Raw genomic sequence first — 15823 nt, 5'->3', positions numbered from 1 at the left:
GACTGTGCTGCGTGAAAAAGCATTGAAATACGATTTCTGCTTGCCGTTAGATGGGACAGGTAACGTCAAACACAAAGTATGCCAAAAGCTAGTCATAAAATATGCAAGAGCATAGATAGGCAATGAGTTTGCAAGGTCTTAGTGGTTTTCTGCCTCCTTGCTCGTACTGGTCAGAATGGCAAGGGTGGATTTGCCTGCCAGTGGAAGTAACCACCCGCTTACCCTCTACAGAGTCCGTGCGGATGCTTAGTTTAGGATATTTGTGCTGCCGTAAATCCACACCGTGGTCCCTGATAAACTCTCGTGCTGCCAAGGCTGTGAATGAAGTGTTCAGTCAAGGGATTTTAAGCAGGTTGAGGTGGCATATCACCTTTTCCTTTCAAAAACCGGGCACAAGCACGTCCCCCAGCTGCCCAGCGCAAAGAGGGTCTCCTCCTCTCCTCTGTTAACACATCGTCTCATCCTTTACCTGTTCACTGACTCAGTTTTGTGACTCCGATGTAGGAAACTGAGGAAGGGACGTAATTTGGGCCCCACCATGTGAAATACAAAATCCTTGCATTCACAGGACTTTGTAATGACCTTAGAAGCACAGATTTCCCTTTTTAATAGAAATAAAACCAGAGGCCAATGGATCACTCGCCCTTATAACTGAGAAAAACATTAAAACTTAAACATAAGCCTGTGGTTCACCAGCTTCATGAGGTGTGAGCGGCTTGAAAGGAGACAATTGCTAAGCTGGGGCAGGACACCCGGTGTGTGACGCAGCTGCGGATTTCCGTAGGAACATGACAAATGTTTGAGTAACCCACGGGACTGAGATGGTGGTTCATTCATCTTTTGTGCTGCTTTCGGGTGGCTCTCAGGAAGGGGGTGTCAGGTTAATAGGGCAACACGAGGGATCAAACACCCAGTGATGGACCTGAGTGGGGTCTTTTGGGTTAAGAACAGCAGAATCCATGAGGTCTTTGGAGATTTCAAAGTGGTGAGGTGTAGGTTGACCTGATGACAACCTATGGTATCGTTGATAGACGTGAAGATTCCGCTCTGTCCCACCCTCCCCTGTCCCCATTTGCTTTAGAAGGGCCCTTTCTGGTGTTAGGGGAAGATGTCAGGCTTTCTGTTCCCAGTATCAGCCCTGGCATAGCTGGTAACCACTGGTCAGTGTGTGTACTGGTCACGTAATGCTTTGGAGACCTCTGTCCATGAGCAGAGGTGTCAAAGTCCAGGAGGCTCAAGCTGTTGGTAAGCAGCAGAAAGGGAAAAACAGGAGAGGTGCTCATGGGGAACAGGAGCCCAGTGAGATGGCTGTGTCTGGAGGACATGGTTCTCATGGCTTTGGATGGTGGACCACTCAGTGCTATGAAAAGAGGTGAATTGCTTTTGTGGCATGGGTTGTCACCTCCCTTGGAAACTTAATTCAAGCATAAAGAGAGGGAATTAAGCTCGCTAGACCTTCCTCACATCTCTGAGCTGTGATGGTGTCAGGGATGGCCGTTGCCACACTCCCGTTCAGAGCTGCAGATAAGGCTTGAAGCCAGGTGGTTGCTGGGCAGGATGAGACCTGGGTCCTCGCCTACTCGGGTGACAGACATACTGTTCACGGATGTCTCCAAGTGGAAGCTCAGGGTCACCGGTGAACCAGCAGCGTTGTTACGCAGGAGCTGAATTGCAGGCAGTGCCTGGGCTGAACCTTTGACCGAGGGAGGCAGCTTAGTTTCGGATATTTTGAAACACTTTTCTTTGCCAAGCAGTGAAATTCCTCTTGCTTATTCTACCAGATCCATTATTTGCCAGTAACCTGATTTCATCCGAGCCGAGCCTGCTGTTCTCCCGGGCGCGGAGGGACGATGGAGATGTGTCATTCATTGCACTGATCGCTCAGCTCTTCCTTGTTTCGCCCCGGGATTGCGTGGCGATGTTGTGTTGGACCTGTGTGTCTTCTTTGTTGGACAAGTTGGGGTCAGAATGGAAGAGGGTGTTGGGTGTGTCTGTCCAGCTAACCACAGCGCTGGGTTTCCCTTGGTTTTGCTACCACTTCTTGCCTGAAAATTAATTTTACCTTCAGGTAGAGATGGGAATTCCTGGCTGGCTTTGTCCTGCCTGCTTGGTGCAGACTTGGAGTGAAAGCTGGGGAGTCTGGGATGCCACAGCCTTTTCCCGTGGGGAGCTCGAGGAGTCCAGGCCAGCTGCCGAGGCAGAGCTAACTTCTCTGGGAAGCGTTCCCAGATGTTTTTGGAGAAGCACAATGATTGGTTTTTTCCATGCTTGATGTCAGAATCAGCCTGCAGGCTCATGGGGCTGAAAAAGCAGCTCGCTACCCCAGTTAGGTGAGGTCTGGGTGGTTGTAATAAAAATCATTTTGGCCAGTAACGAGGTTAGAGGGTGTGCTTGCTAGCTGGCTTGTGATCACATGCACCCACAAATCCTTTTGAGAAGGGAAAATATGAGGCTTTTTACTTTTTTTTTTTTTTTTTTTTTTTTTACTGCATTACAGCACAGAGCACTTTGACGCAGGCTTCCCTAAGCTCAAATACGCTAAATCCAGCTAAACCAAGCAGGTTCACGGGTAATTTTAATTAAAAAAAAAGTTCAGTGCTTGATAAAACACTGCCGTTTCTTCGGTCTCGTGAAATACAGTGCTGCTCAGTCTTCAATCCCCAGCCCCTCCATTTGTTTTACTGGGTTATAAAGGAAAGCGAGCTCATGTCTGGGTATAAAAGCCAGGCACAAGCGTGAGATCTTTGTCGGATCGTGCTTCCGAGAGAAAAATTCCCCAGATGGAACGCAGCGGAAAACCACTGCCCCACTGGCACCGTGCCTTCGACTCTTAAATTTCAGTCCATGGAGCTACATTAATAAAGCGTAATTTTGAACTCCCAGTTTTGACCATATTTACACCAGGAGGGGGGAGAAAAAAATCTGAAAGGCTGTGTTTCAGTGGCAGTGAGCACTGGAGAGTAAAATGCGTTTACGCTGTAATAGGTGAAGCTTTTCTGATCAATTAAGACATTGATGTTGTTGTTGATCTGGCACTGCACAGACATACTCCTCCGAGCGCTACAGTTTGATAAGTCTGCCAAAACCTATTAAAAATAAAAAAAAAAAAAAAGATGGAGAATTTTGAGCTTTGAAAGAGCTCAGCTTGGTAGAAATATTATTTTTTTTTAAAAATGAAAGCTTCAGAATAGCACCAAATGAATGCCAGAACTTACAGCTTGCGCTGTAACCCCTGTATTCCCCAAATAAACTCGCACTTTTTCATCTTACAATGGGAATATTGGAACTTTCTCCCCCGCCTCAAACAGAAAATGAGTGACCACTCGTAGCTAGTGGAGGGGTGTGGGGCATGAAGTCCCCTTTTCAGGTCTTCAACTCTAAGTCTGCACAGGCTTTTGTTTTCTACTCCGTAAATTTCCTGCAGTCGCCTTCATGGATGGTGGGAGTTGAGTTGCTCTTGCGTTTCTGACCTGTAAAGTGTGGGAATATTTGTGAAGTAATTCAGTATTCTCAGGTGTAAGCTGATACTTAGGAGCATCAAGAAGAGGACAGTTGGCAGTTTATTTTATTTGCCATTGCATATTCTGCTTACATTATTGTTCCTCTTTTTTCCTTCTAGGTCTATAATTAGCAGAAGATTTTTCTGTATAGTTGGCACACTCTACCTGTATCGGTGTATTACTATGTACGTGACCACGCTCCCAGTACCTGGCATGCATTTCAAGTGCTCTCCAAAGGTAAACTTCTTCTGGCTTCCCTGTTTTAACCTCCATGTCCTCCCTTGTCCTCCCTTGTCCTGCTGTTACCAAAGTGGTGAGCAACACTTTCTCAATCATTGTTATTAATTAGAACATACCAGTTTGGCACGATGGGGACATCATAGAATCCCAGAAAGGTTTGGGTGGGAAGGGACCTTCAAAGGCCACCCAGTCCAACCCCCCTGCCAGGAGCAGGGACATCTCCAACCGGATCAGGGTGCTCACAGCCCCGGCCAACCTGGCCTGGAATGTTTCCAGGGATGGGGCATCCACCACCTCTCTGGGCAACCTGGGACAGTGCTCCACCACCCTCAGGGTAAAAAATTTTTTCCTGATATCCAGTCTGAATCTACCTCCCTCTATTTTGAAGCCATCACCCCTCATCCTGTCACACCAGGCCCTGCTGAAGAGTCTCTCCCCATCTTTCCTGCAGCCCCCTTTGGGCACTGGGAGGCTGCTCTGAGGTCTCCCCGGAGCCTCCTCTTCTCCAGGCCTGCATTCCCTCTCTCTAAAGATGTTGAGGTTGCTTTGGGGTGGTGCGGGTGTTCTCCCCCTTTATGAAATGCTAAGCTGCGCAATTTCTGTGGCATTTCCAATAAATTTGCACGATCAGCATTTTTTCTGTATCCACCGAAGCCGTCAAAGGTGTGTAGCCTATGGAGAGGTGCCGCGTGTGACTCATTTGTTTCTAAACACTTCAGCGTGCCAAATCTGAGCGTGAGTTGCATTGGAAATGGCCCAAAGAGACTTTTTTAAGGCTGGTGAAGCCTTTGCAACTGTTTGTCCCTGCGTAATTTTTGCAATTGGGCTGGGGCAAGGACTTGCCACCTCCTCCCAGATTTGGCACTCACTCCTGCTTGTTGTGCTGAGGAACGAAACGGGCTCGCGAAAGCCGTGGCTGAAACCGAGCCTCTGAGACAGAGGAGCTTAGGTGAGGTCCTTGCAGTCAGCCTGGAAGGGTGATTCGTGCGCTCAGGGTGTGGGTGGTGGCGTTGCGTCCATCTCATACCACACTAGTGTTGGCCTAAGCGCGGTAGTAGAATCCCAAGTTCGACTCGATACGCGGTGCTGTTGCTGTTTTGGTGGGGGTCGCTGGTACGTACAAACTTGTGGCGCGAACGAAGCTGAAATGCTGGGGTTCCTTGGGGAAATAAACCCAACAACTGCACTACGCCGCTTGTTTGACAAGTTGGAGCGTTTGCCAAGCCGCGTGCGGCCTTTGGAGGGACCGAGGCCTTTTGTAAAGAGAAGGGAGCGGGAGAGGAGTCAACATTGTGCTTGGTCAGTCAGCCGTTATGAAATTAAAACAGAAAGAACACAGGTATTTGTGGGCTGAAGTGAGTAAATCTGCCAGTTTGGGAAATTTACGGCGTTGGCAAGTCCATCTCATTACTCAAAGCCAGGCTTATGCTGTGCTCCTCTATTGCCCTGGTAAGAGTAGAGATCATAGCTGAAGTAAGCTCTAAGTGTACTGGTGGGAAAAGAACAACCTCTCAACGCCTTATTGGGTTCTGTATGATTGTGAAGAGTGGGCTTTGGGGAGCGTTTTAATGTTCTGTAAGGAACTGTTAGCAGGAAACGCCTAATTGCTGCAAAGACCCTCTTTAAATCTGTCAGAAATTAATAATTTCCTCTTCGTAAAGCAAGATTGAGCTTTAAAATAAAGGCGAAACATGCCTGTGATGACCAGCTAGGGGGGATCTGTGTTTCCTTCAGACTGTTAGATGGTTACCATGGATTTTAAAACTTAATTAAATGAGGTAAGGACGCAGCAGACGCGTAGTCAGTCGCCCGCGCTGATCCGTTAGTCTTGCTCCTTTGACTCCGATGGTTCCTGCTTCCTGTTGGGTCCTGGAGGCGCTCGGTGGGTTTGGTTGTGCTTGTCCCACACCACGTGTTTTTTGTCGTCTGTGCCTTGGGTCTGAGTTTCGGAGCTGGACGTCCAGCTTGGGCTGTTCCTCTTGTTTTCTGGTGGATTGTCTATAGGCCCTGTGTTCTTACAAAGGAGATGAATTAAATTCAGCTTGATTTATTTTAGAGTGTGTTGGCTCTTGAACAGAAGGAAAACCAGATGTTTAGGGAACATGACAAAATCCTAGCTATAGCTGGAAATATTTTTAATTCCTTTTTATTGGTGAAGCTGGATTTTTGAGACTGTGTTACGGAAGTCATAGCTTTTCCAAGAGTCGTTATTCTGAGTATCACTGTATGTACGTGAGGTTCATGTATGTGTGTGCCCATTTTACATCCCAGTGCAGAAATATAATGAATAAAAAGAGATCTGAACCCATTAGCTCTGCTTGCGGATTCCCTCTAAAAATCATTTTCCTGCACAGCCACGAACATTGGCAAAGGCTGCCAGCAAGACCTCGGAGACAGGTTGTGCCTTTACATGTTAGCAGCAGTAAGTACTTATCAATAACACAGAAAACCATTTTTGGCTCACCTACCCGTTTTACCACAAGTGTGGCACTCTGACAGGGGTTTAACAACTTCTGGAGCAGGTTTTTGTGTTGATACTGTACTGAAAAGGTGCCGTGTTCTTCGTTGCGACAGGAGGTGACCTGGTGTAACGGGTTTTTACACACATACGTACATACACAAATATCTGTGTGAACAGAATTGCCTTTTCAATCTATATTGTGAGCATAGGAAAAAAGAATAGTCTTTTGGATATTGTCTTTTAGGGAAATTGCGATAATTTCCTTGATACATTGAATAATTCAAATAAAGTAATATTTTAGACAGGTGGATGGAGTTGCATATGGGCTGTGCTCGCTCAAATACTAGCTATAATAGATGCAAAGCATCAATAAAAAATAAATTTGTCTCATTTCCAGTGTTCTTCCCCTCTAGAAATGTGCTGCTAGCTTTTGGAGAAGGCCGTGGATCTTGTGTGCCAAAGCCAAAATAGAATAACTGAAAGGCGGAGCTGCTGGCCAAGACCGTTGCTTTAAACTCTGAAAGATCAGCGCTGATGTTTTACTGTGCTTTTCCATTTTACTCTTTCCGCAGCTTTTTGGAGACTGGGAATCTCACCTGCGAAGGATAATGAAGCTGATTGCTGGTGGAGGGTTGTCCATTACGGGATCCCACAACATGTGCGGCGACTACCTGTACAGCGGTCACACAGTCATCTTAACCCTTACCTACTTATTTATCAAAGAGTGTGAGTTCCTTAAACCCTGGGGAATTTTCTGTTGCATAATTCCTTGCTCATTGAAGAATTATTGCTGTGCCGATTCGTAAATACAATTAAAGTAGAAACGCATGCTTTTTCAATTGAATAAAAAGAATAGAACTTCAAAGACTCACTGAGAGAAAATTTTGGAGACAAAATAAAACACTTTAGCATGGAGATGTCTGAATTAAGCATTTTATTTTGAAAGATTGTTTAGAACATAATTGAAACCTTCACTGCACCCTGCTTGGTGAATGGTATTTTAGTGTTTCCCAGTCTAGAGAGAGATGAATGCCATGCTAAATGCAAAGTTGCCCGTTTTCCGGGAATCAGGCCTTGGTGTACGCGTTTATCCTTTGTGAAAGGCAAAAGGGATGGATTGCCACCTATGTAGAATGAAATATTGAAATACAAATCAACTAGCTTTACTGACCCGGGTATGATATCGTTATACATTGGCCCCGTTTCTCACAGATTCCATAACCTTTCTATTTTCCAAGGATCTGGTTACCCCCGAGTACAATTTTAAGTTACGCCTTACGAGAACGATACCTATTTTGTGATCTCAGCGTTCCTGCTCTCAGTCTTAGTGCAGGCATCGCACTACCCCCCTAGGATTGCACCCGCGTCCTCTGCTAATTGCAGCGAGAGTCTTGGGCACTGATGAGATTCTGCTTTGAAATAATCACTGCTTGTGCTTCATTCCAGATTCCCCGCGGCGACTCTGGTGGTATCACTGGCTTTGCTGGGCGCTCAGCATGGTTGGGATGTTCTGCATCCTCCTTGCTCATGACCACTACACTGTGGACGTGGTGGTGGCTTACTACATCACTACAAGACTTTTCTGGTGGTATCACACAATGGCCAACCAGCAAGTGAGTTTCTCCTGGTCGTTGGGCTTGCCGTGGGGTGGTGGTAGGCGAATATCCGTGCTTTGCCTTGAGCCTTTTGGCAGGAGTGGAAGTGGACTCACTCGTGTCTTGTGGAGCATCCCTCTCTTCCCTGCTCACTTTGGGTTTGCAGGAAAGAAAGAGGCATCATCGGTTGGGTTCATCTTGTCTTGACCACAAAAATATCTGAAGGTCTACTCACAGGCAGGCAGGCTGCTCTGCTTCTGCTGTGTAACCTCTGTTTTTGAAATCCTGAATTTGGGCCGGTTGGCCAGTTTTGTGATAGCAGAGCAAACCATTTAGATGTGGTGGGGTTTTTTTTGCCTTGGGAGATGTTTTTCTTTTGGAAAAGAAAGAGAGCAGGCTGCTCCTGTCCCAAGGCCCGTGTCCAAGAAGGTGTGAAAAATAAGGTGATAAGGGAAACACTGAGAATGAAGAGCTGCTTAGGAGGAGACATGGCACTTGATGGGAGAGAGCAAAGCATCGTTTGTAGTACTCAGAGACCAGCGATAAATAATTCAAAGGTTGAATGAAGAAGTATAGATGAGGTCTCATGTCATTCTCATCGTTCTTGCTGTCCTGCCAGTGAACTAGATCAGTAAGAGATCCCTGTGTTCGATAGAAATCTGTGCTCAGACCTCATAACGGTTGTCGTATGGCACCAGACTGACTTCCACGCTTTGCCTGTGCTCCTGGGCTCTATCAAAATGATGGCGCTGGGTAGCTGGAAGCTACTGAAGTTAGGATTGTCTTGAGTGCTGAGGAGGACTTGCTTCAGAAAAGCCTTTTGCCTCACTGTGTGGAAAGGTACTGGCTTTGCTGCCTGATGTGACTCAGAAGATGGCTCAACGTTGCTTCCCGAAGCCGCTGAGATGTTGGGAAGTACCGATCTCCAGATCTGTACCTGGGCACGCATTTGTGTGCTGGTCTCTCCTTCCTGGTGCCGCTCCACGTGCGGAGGGCTGTGCCTTGTGTCTGACCTTAAAATGAAAAGCAAAAGCCATGAGGGCTAAAGTGGATTTATTGCACGCATGAGTTTATGACACGGAGAGGAAGCTTAGCGTACGAGCCCGGTGCTTGTGCTTTCCGTGGGCTGATACCTTCAGCCAGGGTAGTTGGATGACTCCTTGGGTGCCTGCCCACTCCTTGTGTCTCACCTGTGGCTTGCTCGTGGTTAGGAGAAGCAAAAGGAGGGTGGGTGGGGGCGGTTTGGGAGCATTTGGAGGGCAGGGCAGGGCTCGTTGCATCCTCCAGATGGGTTGAGGCATGCCTTGCTCATCGCTCTGTAGGTGCACAGCCAGGCTCCAGAGCAATTCTTCAGCTAGGTGTAATTTCAGAGGTACTTGTGGAAGCAGCTGTGCTTTGGGGTGGGTTTTCTTCATTCCCAAAAGAGGAGAGACTGATCTTTGTGGCCATTCATTTTTCCTGTGGGATCGTTGAACAGTTTAGATCTTGGAAACGAAGGTGCGTCTTGATTGAGAGCAAGAGTTGGTGTGCGCTGGGCGGCTACAGAAAAGTAGCTGGGCTCCTCTTGATCTTTGTCCATGCAGATCGGTTTGGGAGGTCTTTCTTGATACCAAGAGATTTTTGCCAGCAGCTGTAAGCAAGGCGTCGCCGATGAAGGGTAGCACGCGACATGCACTGAAGTCGTGCGAGTCAGTGACGTGCTCTTTCGAAATTCTCTTTTTTTCTGATTGTCTTTGTGCAGGTGCTAAAAGAAGCTTCCCAAACGAACCTCCTTGCAAGGGTCTGGTGGTACAAGCCCTTCCAGTACTTTGAAAAGAATGTCCAAGGAATCGTACCTCGCTCCTACCACTGGCCCTTCCCCTGGCCGGCACTGCACCGGGGCAGGCAGGTGAAGTACAGCCGCCTGCCGAACGACACATAACAGCGTGTCCACGGACAAAACGGGGGGGAGAGGACCCGTCCCAAGTGCTAAGAACTCTGTGCGAGAAGATGCCATAACAAAAAAATAAAAATCAACCCCTCCCTAACCCTTTCTTTTAACAGTTCCCTTGACTTAACCTATTCAGTTACCTGGTAAGCACTGTGATCTTTTTTTCTCTCCAAAGGATCTGCGTTGGACAACAATAAAGAAAATTTAACTTATCATGCACTGTTATACATTTCTTGTTGGTAGATTTGGGATTTACATTTCCCCATCACCGTGTTCCTTTGTATACGATGCGACGGCATAAACGAAAGCTTTTATATCATAAGTTCTGGTCTTTCCAGTCACGTCTGGGAATAAAGCATATTATTTTCTTGGGAAAACATACTTTTCATAGCTCTTGCCCCAAAGATTGGGCTGTAAGCCATTTTCTAGCAAATGACTATATGAAGGTTTCTAAATACCTGCCTCGGGTAAAATCGAGAAATCTTTCTACCTGTTGCACCGCTCTACGAATAAGATGATAGACACAGGAAGGTTTGGTAATCTTGGTTTTGTAGAATCTGCAGTGACTGTGTCAAAAAGTGCAAAAAAAAAAAAAAAAAAAAGGAAAAAAAAAGAAAAAAAAGTTGTAAAGTGATTTTCTAAGTATTTCCTAACTTTATTTTTCAAAATGTGTATGAAAATGAAATTTAAAAAGATTTTTACTTGTCAGAGAATAGAGAGTTAAAATTTAAGGAAAAGGCTTCTTGGGAGAGAGAGATTTGTCTATGTTTCTAGTGCCTTTCTCGTCTTGATTGTACGGTCAGTAGGCAGTCTTAAATGTTTTTATTTAAAATAAAGTATTCCATGGAAGCAGAATTATATATACTGTATAATTACTAATTTTTGCATTTATAGCTAAATTAAACTGGAAATTTGCTTATAATGTTGAAATTGCCATGTGTAGGGGGAAAAAATAAAACCAAATAAAAGGGTCCGATCCTGCTCACACATTGCGGGCGGGGCAAACTGAAAAGCATCGCTTTCTTGTCTACTTGGTAGCTGTGTTTTAAACCAGAGAAACAGCCATGAATTCCCGTTTTTTAAGAATTTTACAAATGATCACTGAGTGAACCACGCACGGTTTCTCCATCCCCTAGCGAAGTGTTGTTGGAAGACAACAAAGATATTCTATTTCTTTAAAATATTTGTGCAGAAACTGCATGGAACTCTAAGTTTCACTCCTACCATACATACTGTATGTCTGGGGAAGTATTCTATCCTAAACTTGCCAATGTGCAGAGCAAAACAGTTTGTTTGTTTTTTTTTTAAAGAAAGAAGAAGAGAAAATATATATATAAATATATATATATATATCCATTCTGTATTTTACGTGAAGCAGAGTTATCTTCTGTAGGGTTTTGTGTATTCACAAGGTGATATTTGTATTGTAAAACAACAATGGTGAAGGAAAATAAAACGGCTTTTGAAAAATGTAGTTTCCTTTATCTTTTTAACGTTAAGTTGAATTTTAAAGCTGGGTTGATTCTTCCAAACCCTGCCCTTTGGTTTTGTGTTCTTGCACTGTAGGCTGTCAAATTTGGACTGTGTGGAAACTGCATTGCTTTTTGAATGCCATTCGTGGCGGGCGGATCGGTGCCTTATCTGGAATCACCGCTATGCAATAGATTGTGTCGCGCGGGAGCCGGGAGCGGAGGGGGAAGCCTTCCTGGGAGCCATCACCAGGGCTTGAAAAATCTACCCCAACACTGCTGGGCTGGAGCGCGGTGCAGGGTCAGCATCCGTGACCTCAGGGTCTGTTGGTCCTGTCGCTTAATGACCCCCAAAAAAAGAAAATTTCAGTGAGTACGTGGTGGTGGAAGTGTCACTTCTTATTTTCTATTTTTTTTTTTTGAGGATGGGTTATCGCTACTTCTCTGCCCCGTGTCACAGCCGTGGCTAAAGACGTTCCTGAAAGACTGATGGGGTGCTGCTGCCGCTGTGCCTCGCTGCTGCTTGGGATGCTGAACAAGGCCAACCCGTTTCGTACCGCTTCTTCTCCCTGGGAGGGAGGGGGTCTCGTCATGCTTCTTGGCGAAACCCTTTGCAGCAGCGTTGGCAGAGCTCTTTGTGAATTTTAGGGATTGGCTGCATGCTTTGTCTTCAATTCATTGTATTATCTTTGCAACTGTGTGGTTGAAAGTCGATTTAAAAAAAAAAAAAAAATAGGTAAACCCACCCTGAGATGATTGCTTGAGAGAATTCACTCTCCCAGACGTAAATGAAGGAGTAGATTTTTCAAGGCCTGGCATCACGCACATCAAAACCATTGCCGTAAGGAAATGTATGGATACGTGCACGTGACATTAAACGGAACCTGCTGAACCCCGCGGTGTGGTGTCTGGCTTACTGCACCGCTCCTCCTAAACGCGGCCTCGCGTTCCTTCACAGCAGAGCTGCGCTGGGGCAAGTGTAAGGCAACACTTGAGAAATAACCCTGGGCTAGCAGGGACGTGGAGCTCAGCACCGCGGCGTCGCTCCAGGTGCGGGGGACCCAGGGAGTCGATGAGGGACAAAACTTGTGCATCGGCGTTGACTCCAGACTGTGGCGCTTGTGCTGCCTTGTTCTCGTCCACCAGCTTTTTAAGACAGGTGATGGCTTGTGATGGCGCTAACGCTGCGGGGATCGGTGTGTGGAGTGCAGTGCTCGTTGTTTAGCCTTACGCTAACGATTGGGGATCTCAGATTTCCCACCGTTGAGCGCTTCAGCTGCATTTTCCCCCAAACCGCTCGGGTACGGTACACCTGCAGTGATTCTGCCATCGCTTTCCGGAGGAGCGTAGCCAAGGGGTGACGGTGCTCTCGTGGAGATGTTGAGCTTTGTATTTCTGGGGTGAGATCCTCACAGGGGCGCTCCTGTTCCCAATTAGAGGCAGAAACAAGTGGTACATCATCCCCTCGCCCTGTCACGGGGGTGCGTTGTGTGCGTCTACCTCGGGCAGTGAAGCTGATGCGGCTTGGGCGCATGTGGACCTTTACCACCGATGCCCATCAGAGGTGAGTGCAGCAAACTTGTGCCAGTGCGGAGCAAGGAAGTCAGGGAAAGATTAATTCCCGTGTCCTGCCTTGGTTGAACCAGACGGAGCTAACGACCCTTTCCACATCGTGCTGGTAAAACCATCTTCTCTTGACTTGCGGTTGAACACCGAGCTGTTGAGTTCTGGGGCGGCTGTAGGAGGGCAGAACCACCTGGTTTGTGTGTGGAGTGTTGTCCAGTGCAGGTCCCTGGAGGCTGGGATGTGAAGGAGGGATCTCCACCGGAAAAGGCTGGAAAAGGACAGCTGGAGATGGAGGAGAACCCAGCACTTGCTGGAGTCCTGGAGAAACAGAAACCAGGATCTTTCCTGGGGGGTGGACTTTGATGAGTGCCTGTGTTGCTGAGATCCATCTTGCTTTAGCTCTTAGTCCTTGCAGGTCGGGAGAAGACCCTTTAGAGGGGCAGGAGATTTCTGAGGAGCACAGGCCAGACAGGGGCAACAATCCCTTTGCTTTTCTGTACTCTGAGGAGCAATTAACCCCCATCAAGCTCAGTGCCCATTTGACTTGTCCTTCTGGTGATGGGCATCTCCTCCATAACCCGGCAGGAATATGCATCTTCCTTGTAGGAAATGAGTGTTGATTTTCCAGCACTGGCACACCCTCCTAATGCAGGGGTCACTTCTACCACCGGTTGTCTGCGTGCGCTGTAGGCTTGGCACGGAATGGTGGTGGGCACCACAATTTGGGCACAACGCCATCTGCACATCTGTTCTGCAGCCTTGTTTAAGTAAGCGCAGCTCTAGCAAGGTTTGGGCGCAGGCAGGAATCCCCCAACCTGATGGGAGATGCAGCATCTCTGGCCCTGGCAGTTGCTGGCAGATGGTCAGTATGTGGGCACTTTGTTAATTTTCTGCCCAATTTTTGCCCAGAAAAAGCCTGTGGGAGTCAGGTTGGGAAGGGCCTGCCCAATTCTGCGTTGTCGTTTTTCCATCTCCAGGCCTGGGGGGTAAAGAAGAGTTTCCCAGTCTTGTACCAGAGCTCTTCTGCTCTGCACGTGCTGCTTGGCTGTTCCTCAGATCGATGCTTCCCCCTGCTCTCCCGCGTCCCAGGTAAGTGCCGTGCCCGTTTGAGCAAAACACCCATCCAGGGCCCAGGAACGGCTCCAGTAAATACCACTTTGGTTGGAAATGAAGATGATGTTGTCACCAGTGTGTGTTTTTCCAACAAGTGCTTCCACGTGTGTCGCGACACTGTGTGATCCTGTTGCAGGTTGGTGAAGGGGGAAAGGCTGAGCTCGGGGGAACATGCTTCAGCCAGGAGACGACAGGCTGAACTCAAAGCTGTAGGGTTTCTCCTGGTGTCTCCTACGCTCCGAAGCACTGGAAGTGCTGCCAGCTTAGACTTGGAAATCTCTTGGCTGATTTTGCTCTCAAAAGACCTCAGTCAAAACAAGGGTGTCTCCCTTGATCACCCCTCTCCGATGACGAGGCCGATCCTGCCAGCAGTGACGGGGGGTCCGGCTGCTTTGGAGTTGGTCCCATCCCCTCTAACGCAACGGGGACAACAGGAGGGTACCCCGCAGGGTACCGTCACCCCCTGGAAGGATCAAAGCCATTCATCCAAGTTCCACTTTTGCCCACTTTTGTCCCTCCCCAGGCTTTACAAAGCAGCTGCAGGGCCGGAAGGTCTCTCCTTTGGACCTATTGATGAAGTTCCGGGTGACTTTTGGCCAACATGCTCCCTGACTCAACTCAGAATCACTTCTGCTCTGGCTTCAGCGCTGACACACGCCTATCACAGCATAGTGTTCTCATCACCACTGATTTCCATTTTCTCTGGAAGAAAGATGCTCTGCCAGGCAAATTTTTTAAGCAGCCCTTTTTTGGCGGTTGATTTTGGTTCATCTCAGCTTCTTGCAGGCAGAGCAGGCCAGGCGTCATGAGCCTAAGCTGCCCCGCAGGGTGGTCTGGGCTCAGGCAGCCCTCTGCCAGGTGAGTGACCCTCAGCTCTTCCTCCAAGGTAATTTTTTTTTTTCTTAATATTTTATAGGCTTAAAAGAAAACAGAGAGGCAAGGAACTGAGGACGTTGTGTTTCTCTGCACTGATGTCTCCCCCTTGGCCAGAAGATGCAGCTCGGCACCTCCCAGCAGTGAAGGATGTTCTACTTTATTATTTTTTAGCCCTTCAACTTCCCTTGCAATGCGTGTCCTTCCACATGCTGCTTGCTTTTTGACAGATTCATTCAAATGTACCTTCCCATTTCATCTGCCAGCCAGATTACTTATTTTTTTTTTTATTAAATTCACAATTAAGTTTTTGGCAGAGATTTTGATGCTTGCTCCAGTGCCCTCCTTGTCTTTCAGTTTGTGCTGCAGTTCAGGGAAATGAAAATGTGGCCTTTTTTCGGAGGGTGACCCACCCGTGCCTCGTCACGCGACCTCTTCCTGACATCGTTCTGCGTTTCAGCTCGCAGGAAGCCTCAGCCAGGCCGGGGGATGCTTCAGTTTTGGATGCAGTAACGTTACGTGTGAGACGGGGAAGGCGTGTTTGGCACATGTCCTGCAGAGATGTTGGTGTCCATCCTGGAAAATACCTTCACCCCCATAACCAGCTGTTGTGAGGGTGAAGGCTACAACCCCCTCAACCACCCACAAGGATGGGTGCTTGAGGCTCTCGAGGGACGCTGGGTAGCCCAGTGCTGGGACTGCAGCGGGTTTTTCTTGCGCAGCGCTCTAAGGGCCTCCTCTTCTGCTTTTCTGTCCCTTTTGCATCACTTTTGTCCTCCTTCTGCTTCCCTGCTGAAGTTTTAGGTTTTGCCTGTACCCACAGAAAGGGGTCCTGAGCTCCAGCATTGCGTTTAGGCTGCCTTTAGCCACATTTCCTTGCATCGCTCATCCTAAGCTCAGGCAGCTCCTGCGAGCAGGCAAGAGGCACCTCCACAGCCAAAGCCCCTGTGAACCCAACGGCACGAGCTCTCCCAGCTCAGCGGTGGCAGATTTGACTTTACCAGAAGAACCAGAGGTGTCACACAGTGATTGAAGGTGGCTGCACTAATGCCCACCTGGCCTGGCAACCTGTCCAC

The 15823-nt window shown here is 47.7% G+C and overlaps 1 protein-coding gene across 8 annotated transcripts in view; it reads left to right on the top strand.

Annotated features, from left to right (window-relative positions):
- The window catches only part of SGMS1 (sphingomyelin synthase 1), an 85034-nt gene extending 75095 nt beyond the window's left edge, over positions 1-9939 (top strand). For all 8 annotated transcript variants that reach the window (XM_086752746.1, XM_086752749.1, XM_086752748.1 and 5 more), the window contains 4 exons: positions 3620-3737; positions 6774-6927; positions 7648-7814; positions 9538-9939. In XM_086752746.1, coding sequence (XP_086608872.1) covers positions 3620-3737; positions 6774-6927; positions 7648-7814; positions 9538-9717 — 619 coding nt within the window. In that variant the 3' untranslated portion in view covers positions 9718-9939. The remainder of the gene's footprint in view (positions 1-3619; positions 3738-6773; positions 6928-7647; positions 7815-9537) is intronic.
- Positions 9940-15823: the final 5884 nt, after the last annotated feature.

The sequence above is a fragment of the Chlamydotis macqueenii genome, chromosome 7 (assembly GCF_036417535.1).
Source record: "Chlamydotis macqueenii isolate bChlMac1 chromosome 7, bChlMac1.mat, whole genome shotgun sequence".
Lineage (NCBI taxonomy): Eukaryota > Metazoa > Chordata > Aves > Otidiformes > Otididae > Chlamydotis > Chlamydotis macqueenii.
The sequence above is the reverse complement of the archived record's forward strand: the minus strand, read 5'-3'. Positions and strand labels throughout refer to the sequence as shown.